At 43.0% G+C, this 18,301-nt stretch overlaps 1 protein-coding gene across 1 annotated transcript in view; it reads left to right on the top strand.

The window, feature by feature from the left end:
* Positions 1–5,689, top strand: part of LOC147892579 (c-Myc-binding protein) — a 42,133-nt gene extending 36,444 nt beyond the window's left edge. Inside the window, exons 4-5 of the mRNA XM_087387599.1 lie at positions 5,063–5,186; positions 5,441–5,689. Of these exons, the coding sequence (XP_087243725.1) occupies positions 5,063–5,186; positions 5,441–5,497 (181 nt within the window). The 3' untranslated portion in view covers positions 5,498–5,689. The remainder of the gene's footprint in view (positions 1–5,062; positions 5,187–5,440) is intronic.
* Positions 5,690–18,301: the final 12,612 nt, after the last annotated feature.

Below are 18,301 nucleotides of genomic sequence, written 5' to 3'. Positions count from 1 at the left end.
ATTTCTTCTTCTTCTTGGCATTTGTTTGCACAATCTGAGCCAAATTTTGAGCCAGCTGAATCAAAGCAGTCACTGCACTTGCAAGCTGTGCATTCAACATAGTAGCATCATCTGACTCACTGCTAGAACTAGTATCACTGTTGAGCTCAGTTGTAGCTTCATGTGTGGCCTGCTCAAAAGGAACCAATGAACCCGTCCTCTAATCACTCAGAGGGCAGTGGAACTAAACCTTTAATCACTTCAGCACTTATTTACAGCTCACAAAGCATATATCACAACCACTAACCATTGCATGATCACCATTTGGCATTTACCCATTTGTTCACAAACAAAACCATTGAAAAAGGGATGGAGGCTAGAATGCCCCTGCCCAACAGACATAGACAAGTGCACCTGATTGGCCCCAAACACCGTGGCGCCCCTTTCGGTATTTCTTTATATTTCACAGTGAAATGATTACCATCTGGGAGACCTTCCCTGCAACTGAGCACGCAGCCCCAATTCACTAAGCCTTCGCAAGGCTTTCAAGCATAGAACACCATCACATAGGTGCACTTAACCCATAGGCTCAACCCAAAGGCATTCTCTTTTCCGACTGCAATTCCATTGGCTGTCGAGATGCAATCACACTGCACCCCAGCTGCACTCTCTTTGAGTGGTTTCCAGATGGCATTCACAAAGCTTTTCAAAGCTCCAAAATAAAATCAGCAAAGTACCCAACCAAAGAATGACTCATGTAGCACTGCCTGGGCACCTGTGAGCCAAGAAAGAGGCGGCACATGAGGCCAACCAATAGCTTATGGCAAAAAGAAATTGCAGTAGCAAAATCACAACTCACCAAGCCCTGAAAACTCGAACCAAGCCAATGCCTAATTGCATTCTCAGCCAAAGAGGAGTGCAAAGGCATGAAGAAAGAGCATTTACAAGAGCCGACCAGCAAGAATTCCACTGAAAAATGCGAAAAGAAGCACTTCTGTCGCGAAGAAGTGGGAGTTCTTGGGCTCAAAAGAAGCGTGCTTCAGAGAGGAATGCATTGAGAAGGTTTTGGAGAAGTCTCATCGCCGGAAAGTCCTCCAAAACTGAGAAAAACCAGTCAACCAGCGCGTGGGACCACTCGAAATTCAACAGAAAGCTGTAGCTTTGCAAGAGGAGAGGCTCAAGAGGCGGTAGAAGCAAAAAGGTCCAGAAAAAGCCACTTTTGCAAATTCGACCAGCAAAAGAAGTGCTCAGCCGTGCCCGTTCTACCAAACGCACGGAGGGAAAAGCATATCACTACGAAGAGGAGGTAGAGGGGAAGCCATCGGGCCAAACAGAAGTCGAGGAATCCAAACGGGTGAGGAGTTATGAAGAAAAACGGAATTCAGCTGAAGGAGGCTGAAAAACCAGTCCAAAATCTCAACAAAGGGAGAAGATGAGAGAGAAAACCACACATGTGAAGTTTAGAAGGCCCAGGAAGGTCCAGGAATGGCAAAGGAGCATGTAGAAGGCACTAGAGCCACCTGGAACTCTAGGGGGGCCACTGAAGGTACATGGCCCTCTAGGGGGCCCATTAAAAATGCCACATCATCATTTCCCAACAACCACTCTTTTAATTCCTTGGAATGCCTTTGGGCCTAGGGATTAATTACGCTTATGTGCTAGGCACCATGCCGCGTTTAATTACACATTAATTACACATTATTAAGCCCACGCTTGGACTTTTAAAACCAAGTTGTCACGGTCTTGTAGTACATTAAAGTACTTAGAATTTCATGCCCCTGTGACAATCCCGATGGTTGGTACACCCAAGAGGCTCATCATCTAGGCCTGCTGACTGACCTGAGCTTGCCCTAGGGATGGAAGACCCGTGAGAGCTGTCTTGAAAATGGCCACAATAATGCCATGGGTGGAAGACCTTGAGGAATTGCATGTAGCTACTGTGGTACTTATTAATTAGTCGTTTTGCCCAAGGGAAACTGAATGGTCCCTTGGACTGCTAGACTCCAACGGACGCCATTGTCTGAGTTGCTGTAGAATAGTCCACTAAACTATGCTCGCAGATGGAAGACTCCTGAGCAGAGAAAGGACTACCTTTGATGAAGACCTTTCTGTGGGTACTGCAGAAGAAAAGTCCACCATATTGTGCTCTAGGGTGGAAGACCCCTGAGCGGATGATGGACTCACACTGGTACCTGCTGATGAGCAGAGGAACTTTGAGCAGGGCGTGAGAAACTGTTGATGCTGTAAAAGCATCTGCTCTTGGTCTCGCCGGCGCTAGACCTCGTATGCTGCCAAGTCGGCACGGCGTCTGGATGGATGCACAGCTGCCTCAAGACGTTCCTATTCTAACAAAAGCCGGAAACAGTCCAATGTCATTGCATCCTACTTTGTCTTCTTTTCTGCTCGCACAAGAGTTGGGGCTGCTCAGAAAAAAAGCCATTGTTGCAGCTGTTGATGGGTCTACCAGTCTTCCATCATGTGCCCATCCAGTATAGCAGCTCTTAGGCAAGCATTCAGGAAGTAGGATCATCTCCTTGAGCAGGAAAAAAATATCCCCACTATATGAGTGAAGATGGGAAATGGCCCAATGCGCAATGAAGGGAGGGAGGCTAATGGAGTATGGTACTACCACTAGTCCGACGTAGGGACAAAATATCCGAAGTATGCTCCCTCCTTTGCTAACTAAGACTTAAGTCCCCATTACTGAGCCTGCTAACCGGACTTCCTCCAGCCTATTTCAGATCAGAAGGAGCCATACTGCTCTGATACCAATGTAACATGCGGGGACTAGCTGTGCGGAAAATAGATGAACATACAAGGAAGAACTCAAGCATGAAATACACCAGATATCTTCCTAACGATAATACACTGCTTTATTTATACTGATGGCATAAATGCCCTAACTACTGTGGTACATGGGTGCCAAATCGGCATACAAAACTGAGCTGAACCACTCCCCTAACTGTGACATGAGGGAGATAGAGCTATGGCTGATCCAGACACCAAAACCTCGACCATATGATGGTTGAAAGGTGCTGCTGGAGGCTGGGAGCTGAGTGCTGAGTGCTGAAATGAAGGGCAAAGCCCCCCTTATATAGGTGCTTGAAGGGCCTGTTTTGGCTGACCCAACCAGCCCTAACCGGCCGACCAGCCAGTTGGCTGGTTGGCCTGTTTGCTCAGCCCTAGGGGCCGATTTGGGGGGTTGAGCCTACCTATAAAAGGCGCCTCCCCCGCCCACTTACTGTGCATTTTGCTGCCCTTTTGAGGCTCCAAATCGTGCAAATATGCCGTGTAGGGAGCTGTAATTGGCTGACAAGGCAGCCAGTTGTCACTGCAATCTGGGCTTGTCCCTGGTGCATGTGACAGATCGGATGGAGCTTGGCTGAGCTAGGGTGGCTTGGCAAGCAATGAGTCTCCCCACTGTGGGGGTGGAGGGGGGATATTGGGAATCATCGACGAGAGATGTGGGGCAGGACCTTATATGCAACCTCATTGATGATTGTTTATTGTTTGAATCTCACACAAATTCCTAGAAGCAGCTGCTATAGCACGGCCTTCTCTGGAATACTCTTGAGGCATGCAGTCATCTCGAGGTCATCTTGTAGCTATTGAGCTACAGGAGACAGTCCTTTCTGGATTCTCTCCGTTTTTTAGGCCTGCCGTGGGACGTCTTATACTTTTGTGGCCTGTTGCCCAGGGAAGTCTACCTATAGGCCGTAGCTTGAACAGATGAGAGGAGATCACACTTGCCGGTTTTTCAGGAGACCATCCAAAATTGCCTTTGGATTTGATAGGCAGCTCAAAGGATGTGGAGACATGTCCATATGATTCTTGCATGGCTATCCAGTTGTAGTGTGGTGACTTGGGAGACAGTAGTTTGCCCCTGAGATTGAACAAGTTTTTAGGTCAAGGTTCCTTTGATGGAGGATACCGTTATCAGAGATCACTTGCATAATCTCAACTCCCTGTTGGAGATCTTTCCTTCCCATTGCGGATGAATTTGGGAAACAATAGACAATGCTACTGCCTGGTATATCTGGGTTGCCCACTGCAGCCTTGACAGACTTGACCTGCTGCTGCCATGGTGGGTATTTGGGTTTGACATTATCTAGACCGCACCCAGCAGGGTTTTTGCAAGGCATTCGAGTGCCTTGAACGCTCTGGCAAGACCTCTGGCCTCCTGGCTTCTTTTACAGTAACACGGATAAAGGTATCCGGTGGTTACATAGTCCTCTGAACTGGCTCCGTTGTGGCTGCTCGTGGTCCTGCAGGCACTGAGCCGATGCAGTCTAAGAAATCCATATATAAATCCCATGTAGGGATGGGCTAAGCAGACAGATTCTGATGACCACCTAGTGCTGGGAAAGATTTGGACTAGCTCTTCTCTGTACTTGAGCTCCAGAAAGCCACAACGTGTGGACTAAATTTGTTTAGTTCCAGGGATTTATTTATCCAAATTTTGGAGTGTAACAAATTATAATAGTAATTGACGTAAATTGGCTGCCTATTTTGCATTTTCAAGGAACCCACGGGAACTTTTGGTGACTAACTGCTTCTGAGCTGAAGTTAGTAGTGCCCTGGATCTTGCATGGAAACAAATTACGAATTGTTCCATTGCCAAAATTTTGAAGGTGTTTATGGTATTTCTGCAGGTCTGTTATCTAGTGAGTTCAACAACCATGAGGTATTGTCTAGCGAAGTGGCTGATATGATGCATTGCCTTAGCAGTTTGTGAATGGTCCTTAATGCATTATTTACTTGATGATCACCATTTTTTAAAAGAAGAACGACTGATAAGATTCATCTCCTTGAGTCTCTGAACGGTTTACAATGCATGTGTTGGTCAATGCTCACCAGTTCTAGGTAGATTATGATTCTGATACCTGACTGCTGTGGTGGGTGGAAAATTTTCAAAGCCTAGATCTTTCTTCGAGTGTCAGCCCTGACTATTGGAAGCAAAAGTGTCACATGTTTTACATTGATTTGGAAGCTTTTTAAGTACTAAGCTTGAAATATGCCAGTGTGATATTTCATATGTGGTTTCAGTTGTGGATAGCTTGTAATGCTATTTGGTGCTTTGTAGATTTATACAGCATAATTTGGGGGGTCCCACAGCATCAGAGTTTGATGTTTTAAAGAAAGAGAGAGAAGATTTGGAGGCAAAATATAACGCGCTTTTCATGCAACATGAAGAAGCATGCAAGAAGGTAATGCTTTAAAAAAAAAGATGTAACACTAAAAAGAATACATAAACATCAATCGTTGCTCTGCTTTGCTGATTGTCAACATCTTTTTGGCTATTCATGCAAGGCTTGGGTTCTTTTCAAAAGCAATTGTTTGAGGATTTTGAGAGTTCCTTTTATGAAGAAAAAGTTTGAAATTTTTAAGAGTAAAAAATGGCACGAATATGCAACCTTTTAAAGGTTTTGTCCTTGTGCTTAATCTTATTGCTGATGTTCAGGTAGAAGAGCTTCAAGGTCTTTCTGTACACAAGGACCCACCATCAGAACTCCCTTGAGTAGAAAGATCTCATGTCTTGGTTGAAGGCCTTTCTATGGAGCAGTTAAGCTCGAATGAATAGCTGAAGTGCTTATTCATGAAGATTGGCCTCTAATTCTCAGGAATCTATAGAAAAAATTGCAAAGATTTTCATATGTAATTGATAAGAGATGCTTTTAATTACTACATGTGTCCAGGCAACACTGCTTTTTTTTAAAAATACCACTATGTCCTTGATTACGTCTATACAAGCTTGCCCTTGATTAAGTCTATATGAGCCTACTTTCGTATGTTTGCCAAGGAAAACACAGCTTTAGGCGAGCAATTAATAGTGTGCATGAATACCCAAATGAAAGCAAAAGTTCTTATTCATGACGATTGGTCTCTAATTCTCGGGAATCTAGAGATTAAAATTTGCAAGGATTTTCAAATGTATTTCATCTAGAGATAAGAGATGGTTTTGATCACTGCCTTTGTCTAGGCAACACTGCTTTTTTATTTTTGCCACTACGTCCTTGAACTAGGATATGTCTATACAAGCCCGCCCTCACTCAATTACAAACTCTATGCACTTAATATGCTTTTGTATGCTTGCCAAAGCTTCAGCCAAGACAAGTTCGTATGTTTGCCAAGGAAAACGACTAGGCACGGCTAAATGAGGGGGCATAAGGGTAGCTAGGGCCTTTTCTCGGCCATCTTCTAGAGGACCAAGGGTGGCATGTTGTGTCTGGCTTCTAGCTTTGTGCATTGATAAATGATACAATATTTACCATATGATTTCTTTCATGTGTGGAAAGTCTCCCTTGCTTACTGTATGGCCCTTTTCTCTTTAATTTGCCTTCATTATATCAATCAGGAAAGCACTAGAGGCTTTCTTATAGATGTGGGCATTATATATTTAGGCTATGAACCCACTAATACTATCATAGTGACTAGTTTGCCTCCTAGTGCTTACACTCTCTCCTTAGTCCAACAATTTTCTCACTTAGAGGTCAGGTTTACCATATTGCCCCACCTTGGGATTATCAACTAATTCCACAAAATGTATGAACACACTATTTGGACTCCCTTGGAGATTTCACATTTTGTAAAAAAATTGGCCCCCTTTGGTAGTCGATTCACGTTAGGTTTGCAGGCTCCAACTCCCTTTCAAACGTAAGCTTACCTTCAAGCTATAGGCGTAAAGGTTCTGACAAGTTTATTTTGATCATTTTGATTTCATTGCTTGGTTCTTAGGGCTTTGTCACATTTTTAAATCTCTTGCAAGCATATCATCTTGAGTAATATAAAGACCATTATAGAGAACTCTCACAATAACCTTCCAAGGTGTCTAAGCACAAATAGAAAAGTTAAAGTTCCCTAGCTAAAGTCCATATCCTTAGCAAGTTTTTTCTATGATTCCTTTTATCCTATCCCCAAAACAAAGATACACTATGAGGAAGGATTTCTAGAGTGTTTCTTTTATCTTAGTTGGGAAGTTTGAAGGGCATTTGGAAGGGAGATCTATCAGGTTCTTGGTTCATAAATTGAATTCAATAATAAAGTGTCTATCATGGTCAACATAAACGTTGGAAGAATATTAATAAGGTGAGGATTCTCTTGGAATGAGTGAGATTTTTTGTAGAACAAAAAAGAAATGTGGCAAACAATGCTATAAAATATATCAATCCAAAGAGGCTTAGCACTAGTTTGATAGTAGCTCTACATTCTTTTGAGAGCAAGCCCCTTGTGGACACTCACATGAGGGTTGCAAACATATCCTTTCTCTTTGATGTGTATGCTTATCTTTAGATTAGCTTCTTTGCAGATGACGCGTGGTTGCCCAAGACTCATCCTACATGCTAGTGGTTTCTGATCTTTCTGATCCTAGTGGTAAAGAGACAAAAGTGTCATGTCCTTTTAAGTGAGGAACTTATAGTATTTTATGAAACACATCAAATATGACTTTCATCTATCTCGTTTGGCTCATGATCTTTACATCTTCAAGAAATTTCTAGATTTTTTCCAAGCACAATGGTGATGCCCAATGCATTGCTAAAAGTTAAAACTAAATTTGATCTTGCAAGCTTGCAAGCAAGTGCCAAACATGCATTAAACGATTTTCCCGTGGCATCTTCCTTATGTAGATTGGCCATGGTCAATAAAATAATCAAATGGCTTTTTTAAAAAGACGATGAATTGTTTCTAAATATTTCATTCCATGACATACCAGATTCTATTTCATCATGGAGTAACTGAGTTGTATGGTGGTTCTTCATGTAACTAATTTTCCCATAATGTTAGGATAATATATATTGAGCATGGATAAGGAAATTATCAAGTAAAGTTTGCTTTTTCCTTAACTTATGAAATTATACTTGTAGTGTCAATAAACTAGTGTTGAGTTATGAAGCACATTTGATGATGATAAGGCTGCTTGCATCTTTCTAATGAATGATGGAGAACACTTTTCTCTAACTTATGCAAGAGCATTTTCGTTTCAGTGGTGTTATCAAACAACTACTAAATTTTAAAGCACATTTGACAACACTAGCATAATATTTTTGATGGTTATGTAGAAGGTGATTATGTAGATTGGAGCATGATATGGTTTTTGACTCTTTGATTGGCTATCTTGATTCAATGGAGCTTCTTATCAACAAAAAACCTACCCAAGTATGCTAATCTAGTTAAGGGAGAACAACAAAAACTTATAGAGGCTGACTTCATGTATGAGATTGAGCACGCAGATTGGGTATCACCTATCACCTATAGTTGTGGTAGTCAAGAAGAATGGTAAGATCACATTGTGTCTCAATCTCAAAAAAGTGAATGCAACTACTCAGAGAGATCACTTTCACAGATCATGTATAAGGGAGGGTCATTGGATTGGAAGTGTATAGTTTCGTTTTTTTCCCCCAGATCCAAATAGATCTAGGTTTACCATAGAGTGGGAAGTATGTGTCATTAAGTTGTGATTTTGGGTTGACAAATGCCCACCTACCTTCCAATCACTCATCTACACTACTTCAAATCACTCCTAAGAAGACACCTTGAGGTGTTCATGGATGATTTGTGTATGCAATTCAAATGGGACAAGCATATTGAGCATTTAAGAGAGGTATTTGAGAGACTCTATAGAGTTTCCTCAAACCATCTCTAGTGTTAATTGATGGTCACTCATGGAGTGGTCTTAGGTCTTAAAGTCTCTCTATGGGATCTCCACAAATGAGTATAAGGTCAAATTATAGAAAATTTTGTAGCCCAGGTTCATTCTATACTTTGTCAATGTTGCAGGCCCTTCTACAAACTTCTAATTGAATTTGTGTGGATTGAGGACTCTGATGAGTCAATTCAAAAGGTCAACAAAAAACTAGTAGAGGCTCCGATGTGTTTTGCAACTGAATGATGTGGAGAGGAAGTGCAAAATGACTAAATTAATAGGAATAAGACATGGTTGAGATGCTTTGCTCACCTGCTCGTCGCTGCATTCCAACCCGCCATAGCTTCTTCTTCCCTCGCTGTCTCCTCTCCTCACATCGCCTCTTCTACTTCTGGCCTTCCGCTCTTCTATCACCTATTGATCCCCTTCTTTTCCTTTGTCATCTAGCGCCATTGCTTGCCTTAGTTCATCATTTGGTTGAGCAGCTAGGAGAAGCCCATCAGGGGATGCTCTTGGTGGTGCTAGTTTCTTGGGCCTAGTTAGTGGGTCGCAAAAGCCTCCTTTGGCATCTCGTTCTCTTGGCCGTTTTGCCTAGGACTTTAACTTAGCCCACGGGAGTCCTATGCTGCTGGTAGTTGTTCGCTTAGATTTGAGGATTGGTCAGCTTGTTTGTGGGTTGTTTCCCAAGGTCGCGGGTGCCTAGTATTTTTTGGGCACTGCTATTGGAGGGGTCGTCATTATCCTCTTCCTTTTATTGATGATATATTGGATAGAGTGGCAGGGTATGAAAAGTACAGTGTGTGTGATGGATATTTTGAATACTTTCAGATCTCAATTGCAGAGGAATATCAAATCAAAACTATATTTATCACAACCTGGGGTTGTTTTGTTACAGAGTAGTGCCATTTAGATTGAAGAATACTAATGAAGTGTTAGCCCCTTTCATTGATAAATTTGTGAGAGCATTTCTGAATGATATATGTGTGTACAGTTCCAAGAGAGAGCATGCATGGATGTTGGATCAAGTGTTCCACAGAATGGATGAAGCAAGAGGATAATTCAATCCACGGAAATGTCATTGGGGATGCTCCAGAGTGAAGTTATTGAGACATATAGTGTCTCATGGCTCTTTTGCAGCCCGTTTATTCTTTGGAAGCAGTCACTTTAGGATAAGGTGGCAGTGGGTAGAGTAGTCGACCTCACACCCATGAGGAGGCAGTGCGAGAGATAGGATCCAAGTTAGGCTTGGCACTAGAAGGGTATCACATCCAAGAGGTCACCACATTTGGAAGAGGCGTCTTCCTCCTCTAGCTATGCTCCCCTATCACCACCCCCTTGGTACTCATGGAGTGGATCCCCATTCTTCTAAGCCCTCACTTGGTGTACCTCTTTCCTTGGTAGCACGGGTTCACAATTGAGGACATGGATATGACTCACCACATCCCCTACTTCCCGATGACCCCTTCTTTCCACCCCAGGTGTTAGAGGAAGAACTGATAGCATATGACAACAAAACTTGGGAAATGCATGACATGAACTTGCTGGCACCATTCGCCCCGAATACTTGGTTGTTTCTAGCAGACTTGGTGGCTAATGAAAAAAACATTAAAGCAGAAGCAAAGTCAGTAGCTTCAATGGTGGCAGATGATGGAGTCCCATGGCTTTGCTAGTCCTAGAGTCCCTACCAAATACGATTCTCCTACACCAAAGCAGTGTTAATCCTCCTCTTCAGCATCGGTTAACATCCCTTCCCTCACCCCTCGCCCTAATCAGGCCCTTCCCCCCTCCTCTGTCTCCTCCTCCCCCCCTTCTTGCATCCATCCCCTATAGGTTGTTATCACCCTTGTAACCCGCCTCCTCCTCCCCCCGCCCATTCCCCTCCTGTAGCAACATGCTCAAATGCCTCATCCTCCTTAGGGGCTTCTTTAGGCTCAACCCCTGACCCCTTGCCCTCATGCAAGGGGAAGGTCGAGCCCTGTCCACCATCCTCCTCTTTGCTTCAGGAGCCTAGTTCCTCTCATTTGTAGGACACTTCCTCTTTGCAAGTACTAGGGGAGGAGGATTGACTTCTCAGCTTCTAGCTTTGTGACCATGCTGGGCTCCCTCTATCAAGAGATTTTTGGAGCCTAGGATTGTGAAACTACGTGGAGATCCTAGACTCATCTAGAGTTGACAATATTGATCTTGCAATCTCGAAAAGGGAGTATTTGTGTGGTTGACTCCTGCACTCATCCTCTTAGGGTTCTTTGGTTTGCCTCCATAGGTGTGGAGAAGTGGACTCTGTCTCTATTTGATACCATGATGGAGCATTAGGTCTATTAGATGATGGACAAGTGGATGGGCCCGCAGGGGATAGATTTGTGGCTTGTCCATGGTACTTTAGCTCATTTTCAGTTGAGGCTTAGGTTTGGGTTTAGGCCTGGTAGTAGGAGTGACTCACCTGCCACCCGAGATATTGATCAATCAACCACATTACTAGATGCTTCAGCAATGCACCAAGATGTTTGGGGTAGATGTTTCTTTTATGACATATTGGGCACAGAAGTTAGGGATTGTGCCTGTTTTGCGACCCTGGTATGCCAATAGATAGATACAAAATACTCTTCCTCCAAACCCTCTTCAAAGTCATATAAGTCTGGTTTTTTGGAACAAGCTCCTGCGCATAGGTAAGCCTTGTTTTCTACACCTCATCCTCATGAGCTGGACCATGGTGAGTTAGAACATGCATGGCTCCATGATCTTGCATGTAGTCAACCGCAGTATCTAATACTTCAACAATAGTTATAGTGTGCAATGGTAGGATGGGTAGCCAACTTTCCTTTAATTCAGGAGCACATGTTCTCAGTAGAGCGGACATTGCGCGTCCTTACCATCTCCTCCCTGGGAGGGGCCTTAAGGTTTGGTCTCCAGCAGTTGGTAGGAGTGGAGGGGTCTGCATTTTGATTTCCCAGACAGTAGCCCTTGAGGTTTTTAATCAAGATGAGCTCATCACAATGTTGCATAGTTTGGATGGGTCTTCGTGCTAGTGTGTCCAAGATTAGGAACTTGAATGTGGATGCACACACTTGCAGATAGCACCATCGAGGATTGGGATCTTGAATGTGTATGCACCCACTTTCAACCGCCTCCAAAAAGCAGGGGGTGCTCTCTAACGTAGTGTCCCCCAAATGTTGATGTTGGTGGTGACTTCAACATTCTAGAGTTCGTGGAGGACACGCAAGGAGGAGCCTTCTTTGTTGAGATGTTGGCAATGGAGAGGAGGGTGCACATTTCAATTTCCTAGACAGTGGCCTCAGAGGTTTTTTATCAGGGTGAGCTCATCACACTATTGCATGGTTTGGATGGGCCTTCATGCTAGTGCGTCCAAGATTAAGATCCTAAATGTGTACGCACGCACTTGCAAATGCCACCATCAAGGATTGGGTCTACATTTTGATTTCCCAGCATAATGGTGGGGTTCGCATTTCAATTTCCCAAACAGTGGCCCCAGAGGTTTTTGATCTGGGTGAGCTGATCACAATGTTGCATAGTTTGGATGGGTCTTCCTGCTGGTGCGTCCAGGATTAGGAGCTTGAATGTGTATGCACCTTCTTGTTGTAGATAACACCATCGAGGATTGGGATCTTGAATGTGTATGCAGGCTAGCACTGCCGTGCTTTTTGGAGGTGGTTGACATAGTGCCTCGTAGATGTGGATGTTGTTGGTGACTTCAACATTCTAGAGTTCATGGAGGACAAGCAGGGAGGAGCCTTCTTTGTTGAGATGCTAGAAATGAAGAACAATTCATCTTTGCATTCATTGGTCGAGATCCCTCGAGGGAGTCAGAGTTCAACACGCTCCCTCATAGCCTTCATTTTTATTTTGGACAAAGGAGGCATGATGGCTTGCTGAAGAGCCTTGACAGAATTTACGTTGGGGAGTAGGCACTACACAGGGGAGGTTTGACGGCTATTTTACCAAGCACCACAATGTCAAATCACTCTCCCCGATTGTACTTCATCTAGAGCAGCCTTGCCTCCTCGCACTACGCTAGAAAGGCATTTGCATCCCAGATGATCTCCTTCAAAGGTAGAGGTCTAGTGTCCAAGGTTGCCACAAAAGTTACATTTCATTTTGCTCTTTCCCTTGAAGCTGCTTTTGGCCAAATATGACCCTTCTTTGTAATATGCCCCTTCTTTGTAATCACTTCTTTGTTTGATCTTTCTCTCCTCTTCCAAGAGTGATGCTTCAATTTCTACGAGACTTATCTCTAGAATATTGGTGAGTGTGGTTACAATAGTGCCATATTCTTCAGTGAGACTTCTAAGTAAGATGGCAATTTTTTTGCATTATCAAGCGATCCATCTCACAAGGATGAGGCTATTGATTTGATAGCAAGAGTAGCTGTTGGACTTAGAGTTTGCAGATGATACAACTTTGTATGTGGAGGGATCAACGACAACAGTCAAGGGGTCCTTAGGTATGTATTATGAGGCCTCTGTGGCCTGGATCAACTTGAACAAATCTATTGGCTTCTTCATAGGCACAAAGAAGGTTCAGGAGGTCAGAGAGTAGGGGGCTTCTTTTTTCTTTCGTTGGACTCCACAAGGGTAGAAAATGAGATACCTTTGCTAGCAAGTGGGCATTGATAACTCAATATAGTGGTAGATTGCCCCGGTTCTAGAGAGCTTTCGATGCAAGCTTCTGTATTGGAGCTTGGCCTCTCCCTAGCAAGTAGATCATTGGTAGTCAACCAGGCTCTTCTAGCCATGTCTTGGTACATAGCCTCCTATTGGTACGTCCATTGGGGGTGCATGGTGCAGCTAAGATGCTTGGTGCACAACTTCCTTTGGGCAGGATTGGATGGCATACAGAATACCAGAGCCCAAGAGGCATAGCAAACAATGATCATGCTGCTATGGCATGAGGAGTTTTGTGAGTCATTGATCCAGAGATGCAGAGCAGAGCCCTCTTGGGAAAGCTAGTGGTACGTGGTCACACCCAAGGTGCGGAGCCTTGGAAACTCCTCCTCCATCGGGGACTCCTTGGGAAAACTCCTCACACAGTGGATAGTGGCAGGAGCCGCGACCTCTCCATCATATTCAATGGGACCCAGGGGAGTAGTTTGGCACGTGGATTTGGGAGGGCCGACCTCTCCGTCATATTCAATGGACCCAGGGGAGTGGTTCTAGCATGCTTGAGTAGGACACTCAGACAAGGTAGAGGATGTGGCCTTTTTCTAGTACTCAACTCACATTGGTTGACACCTTCAATTGAAGGCAAGTGCTATGGGGGTTAAAGGCCACTGTACCTTAACCCCGATTATGTACAATACTCAAACACATATATATATGGATGACATAAAAGATTAGGGTGTTCTGCACCTACCAAAAGCTTGTGTGGCTCTCCCTCTCTCTCATGCTCTTCCATTCTGCATCCGTTGAGAGCACTCTCAACTGGTATCAAAGCCTGGGTGGTCTATCTGACGCTCGTGGGTGGTCTAGTTGAGCCTAGGTGTGTGCCTGGAGCCCGAAGTTTGCTGTGCTACAGCTCTGTGAGAGGAAGGAGAAGCTCCATTGGGTGACTTTACCTGCATCCTGGTGTGCAAAGACCTTGCAGAGACCTTTGGAAAGTTCTCTGAATGGTTTTGGAGCAAAAAGACATTTTTTGATGATTGCCTTGTTTCTTTCGACAACGATGACTGAGAGTCCGGAATGACATGCAAAGGCAACCATTGCTTGCTTTTGGTGTCCATTTCACTTTGGGAGTTTGAAAACCCCTTCATTCTTGAATTTGGGATCATTTTGTTGGATTTCTGACTCACTATCTCTGCTTCAACGTTTTTCTGCGAGTGTGTTGGAACTCAAGTTTGAAGTGACCTTTCACAGATCTGTCAGTTTTGATGGACTCAGGAGGTCCTAAAACTTTTGTGTTGCTCATCATTTGTGCTCCGATGGTGTTTACAAACAGATCTGTTTGCAAAAAAGTTTTTTGGTCCGTGTGTTGGACCCGGTCATTGGGACCACGATTTTCAAAACTGTATGTTCCATTGTGTTTTGGAGGCCTGCAAATCCCTACCTATCAACTCTTTCACGATTTCATGGAGATTTAGAGAAGATATGTCTCTTTGAGACGTCAAATTGTCTCTTTTTTCTGAGTTAGAAAATCATTCAAAGGTTCAATTTCAAGTCAATTGCAAGGGTTGACTGGCTTTTACTCTCTCTCATCGGATAAGATTTTGGAGTTGTGGCAGAAAGGAGAAATGTGTAGATTGCATCATTGAGTCCGGATATGCAGTAACATTCATGTTTTTAAAGGCATCTCAGATTTGCTTTGCAATATCAGCTATTGCCTTAAGGTCGTAATTCAATGCAAACCATGACTGAGCGCACATGGCTCAAACTGCAACAAGAGTAATCTGCATTGTGTTGATAGGCTCGGATTAGTTGTGGGATGCTTTATTGATGGACGTTTAGCACACATATGCTATTTTACTCTGAGGGACAACTTTGACACAATGTAATTGATGCACTAATAGTGCTATGCTCTCTTGGATGAGACATTATTGATGCTTACACCCATGGATGATGTTTATGCTTGAGGCATTTTGCTCTTATTGGCATTGGGTTTGCCATTGTTTTGTCATTATAGATTAGCATTTTCTTTTGGGTCAGATTTGCTCATATGGATGCATAGTATATGCACATGAGTCAGATGCATTTTGATGCTTTGAGCCTTTGAGGTTTGGTGATATTACATTCTATTTTGGCATACACATTTGGGTGCACCTTGTATTTGGTGTGATTCTTTCTTGTAGGAACTAGCATTTGGGATTTTGCTTTATTTGCATTATGGCATCCTCTTCCATGTTTGAAAAGGAGTTTTTCAGCATTAAAAAGTTTGATGGGACAAACTTTTCTTTGTGGAAAGAACAGATAAGGGATGAGCTTATTCAAAAGAAGCAGATTAAACCCTTGGCAGGGATTGTAGCTAAGACTGTAGATATGGTTGAGGATGATTGGAATGAGTTGGATGCATTAGCAAAGTCTACTGTTAGAATTCATCTGGTAGGGTTAGTTTAGTTCACAATAGTAAATCAGCAGACTACGAAAGATTTGTGGAAGAAATTATGTGCCACTTATGAGAAGGAAACTGCCTCTAATAAAGTTTACCTTATGAAGAGGTTGTTTGAGCTATAGATGAAGCCTTCTCACTTGAATGAGTTCAATATTATTTTTAGCCAGCTTCAAGATCAAAAGCTGAATTTTGATGTGGAGACCAAGGCAATATTTCTCTTGTATTCATTGCATCCTCATGGGACACCTTCCTTACAGCTGTTAGTAGCTCTGCACTTGGTGGAGTACTAAATTTTCATGGTGTTGTGGGGTAGCTTGTGGCCGAGGATATTAGATGGAAGTCTATGGATGGCAACAAGCAGGATGTAGCCTTAAATGTGCAAAGGGATAGATCACAGTTCAAGGGAAAGTCCCAAGAAAGAGGGAAGTCTTGTATCAAATCCAAGGCATGGAACATTAGTGTTACCATTGTGCCAAGAAGGGCCACATGAAAAAGGATTGCTAGAAGTTAAAAGACAGCAAAAAGATAAGAAAAAGAATGCAAATTGGGTCCAAATAACAAGGAAGAGAGTGGAGGACAAAGGAAAAGTGAAGATCAAGGAGATCAATGCAGTCATAGATAATAGTGACAATGACATTCTCTTCATGTTTAGTCTACCTGTAGAGTTGCTTAGTTGCATATTCTCAGGATTTGATTTTGGATTTTGGTGCTTCATTCCATCTTTCTCCTCATAGGGAATGGCTCTTTACTTATGATAGTGGAAAGACAGGTTGTGTGCATGTTGGAAATAACTATGCATGTGACATAGTGGCAGCAGGTGACATAAAGTTTTCTTTTGTAAATGGGTCTGCATTTGTTTTGAAAAATGTGAGACATATGTCTAAGCTGGCCAAGAGACTCATTTCAACGGGTCAGCTAGAAAATATTGGTTTTCAGACGACCTTTGGCTTTCAGAGTTGGAAAATTCAGAAGGGCTCTATGGTTTTGGCAAGAGGTGCCAAGTGTTGGACATTGTATCCCTTAATGTTTCAGGGGTGTTTGATCATGCTGCTGCAATAACCGAGTAGCTAAGTACTTCTTTGTGGCATTGCCGATTGGAGCACATGAGCTTGAATGGAATAAAACTCTTATGCCATTTGGGTTATGTACCGTATTTGAGTTTTTTTGACTTTGAATATTGTGAGCATTGTCTCTATGGGAAGCAGACTAAATCAGCCCATAAAAGAAGGGAAAAGAAAGAGCTTGAAAAGCTTGATTTGGTGCATTCAGATGTATGTGGTCCCATGCCTACAGAATCATTAGGCGGGGCTGAATACTATGTGACATTCATTGATGATGCAACTAGGAAAGTATGGGTTTATGCTATAGCTCGAAAGAGCAATGTCTTTTAGGTATTTTAGAAATGGCTAGCTTTGGTTGAAATCAATGAGCTAGAATGCTTAAATGCCTACGAACTGACAATGGTGGAGAGTATCTCTCTCATAATTTTTCTATGGTACACGTGGGATCAAGAGGGAGCTCACGACCCCTCGTAATCTAGAGCAAAATCTATTTGCAGAGAATAGATGAACCACACCCTTCAGAATATGTTGCAATGTATGCTTTCCAATGCAAGTCTTTCTTATGGTTTTTGGATTGAGGCAATGAAGACTGCAATGCATGTAATCAATAGATCACATAGTAAGAGTTTGGATGGTGGTATTTTTGAAGAGGCATGGAGTGGCGAGAAGCCCTCTTACTCTCATTTGCATATATTTGGGTGTGAGGCATATGCAATAGCAAGCTGTCCATGTACCAAATGTGTAGGAAATGGTGCCCCCGGGCACTCCCATAGATACACAATCAAGGGTAGATGATGGATCATCTATTGATGGAAATAATGAGCCCAATGAGGCTAATATGTGGGTGGGACAACAAGCTGAAATGCCCTTGAGAAGATCAGCTAGAGTGTCTAGATTGCCTGATAGATTTGTTCCAAGGGGAGTAGACTATGTGATGCTTACTAATTGCGGAGAGCCTTCTTACTATAGGGAGGCTATGATGCGCAAGGATCAGCACAAGTGAGAGTATGCTATGCAATCAAAGATGAGTTTACTCATGAAGAACAAAAGTTGGGACTTGGTTTCTTTGCCACATGGAAAGAAAGCATTGCCATGTAAATGGGTCTACAAGATGAAGGTCACAGGTGATGATGTGCCTAAGTATAAGGCCTGTTTGATTGCTAAAGGGTTCAAGCAAGAGAAGGGTGGACTTTGATGAGATCTTCTCTATGGTTGTGAAGATGACCGCACTTAGATGTGTATTTGGACTTGTGGCACAACAAAGGATATGGAGCTTATGCAGATGGATGTTAAGACAACTTTATTGCATGGGGATCTACATGAGGAAATTTACATGGTATAGCCAGAAGGCTTTGAAGAAAAGTTTGGTTTGAAAGCTAAAAAAGAGTCTCTATGGCCTTCAGCATGTGCCTAGAGAATGGTATAAGAAGTTTGATGCTTTCATTCGGTCCCAAAGATTTAGAAGAAGTGAGATTGATCACTGCCTCTACAATAAAAATGCTAAGGATAATAGCCTGATACTCCTGGAACTTTACGTGAATGATATGCTATTGGCTAGTAAGAA

Source organism: Dipteris shenzhenensis, chromosome 16 (assembly GCF_047967505.1).
Source record: "Dipteris shenzhenensis isolate YYH24624 ecotype China chromosome 16, Dip_SZ_1.0, whole genome shotgun sequence".
NCBI classification, from domain to species: Eukaryota; Viridiplantae; Streptophyta; class Polypodiopsida; order Gleicheniales; family Dipteridaceae; genus Dipteris; species Dipteris shenzhenensis.
Note: the sequence above shows the minus strand (reverse complement) of the source record. Positions and strands in the feature narration are given on the sequence as shown.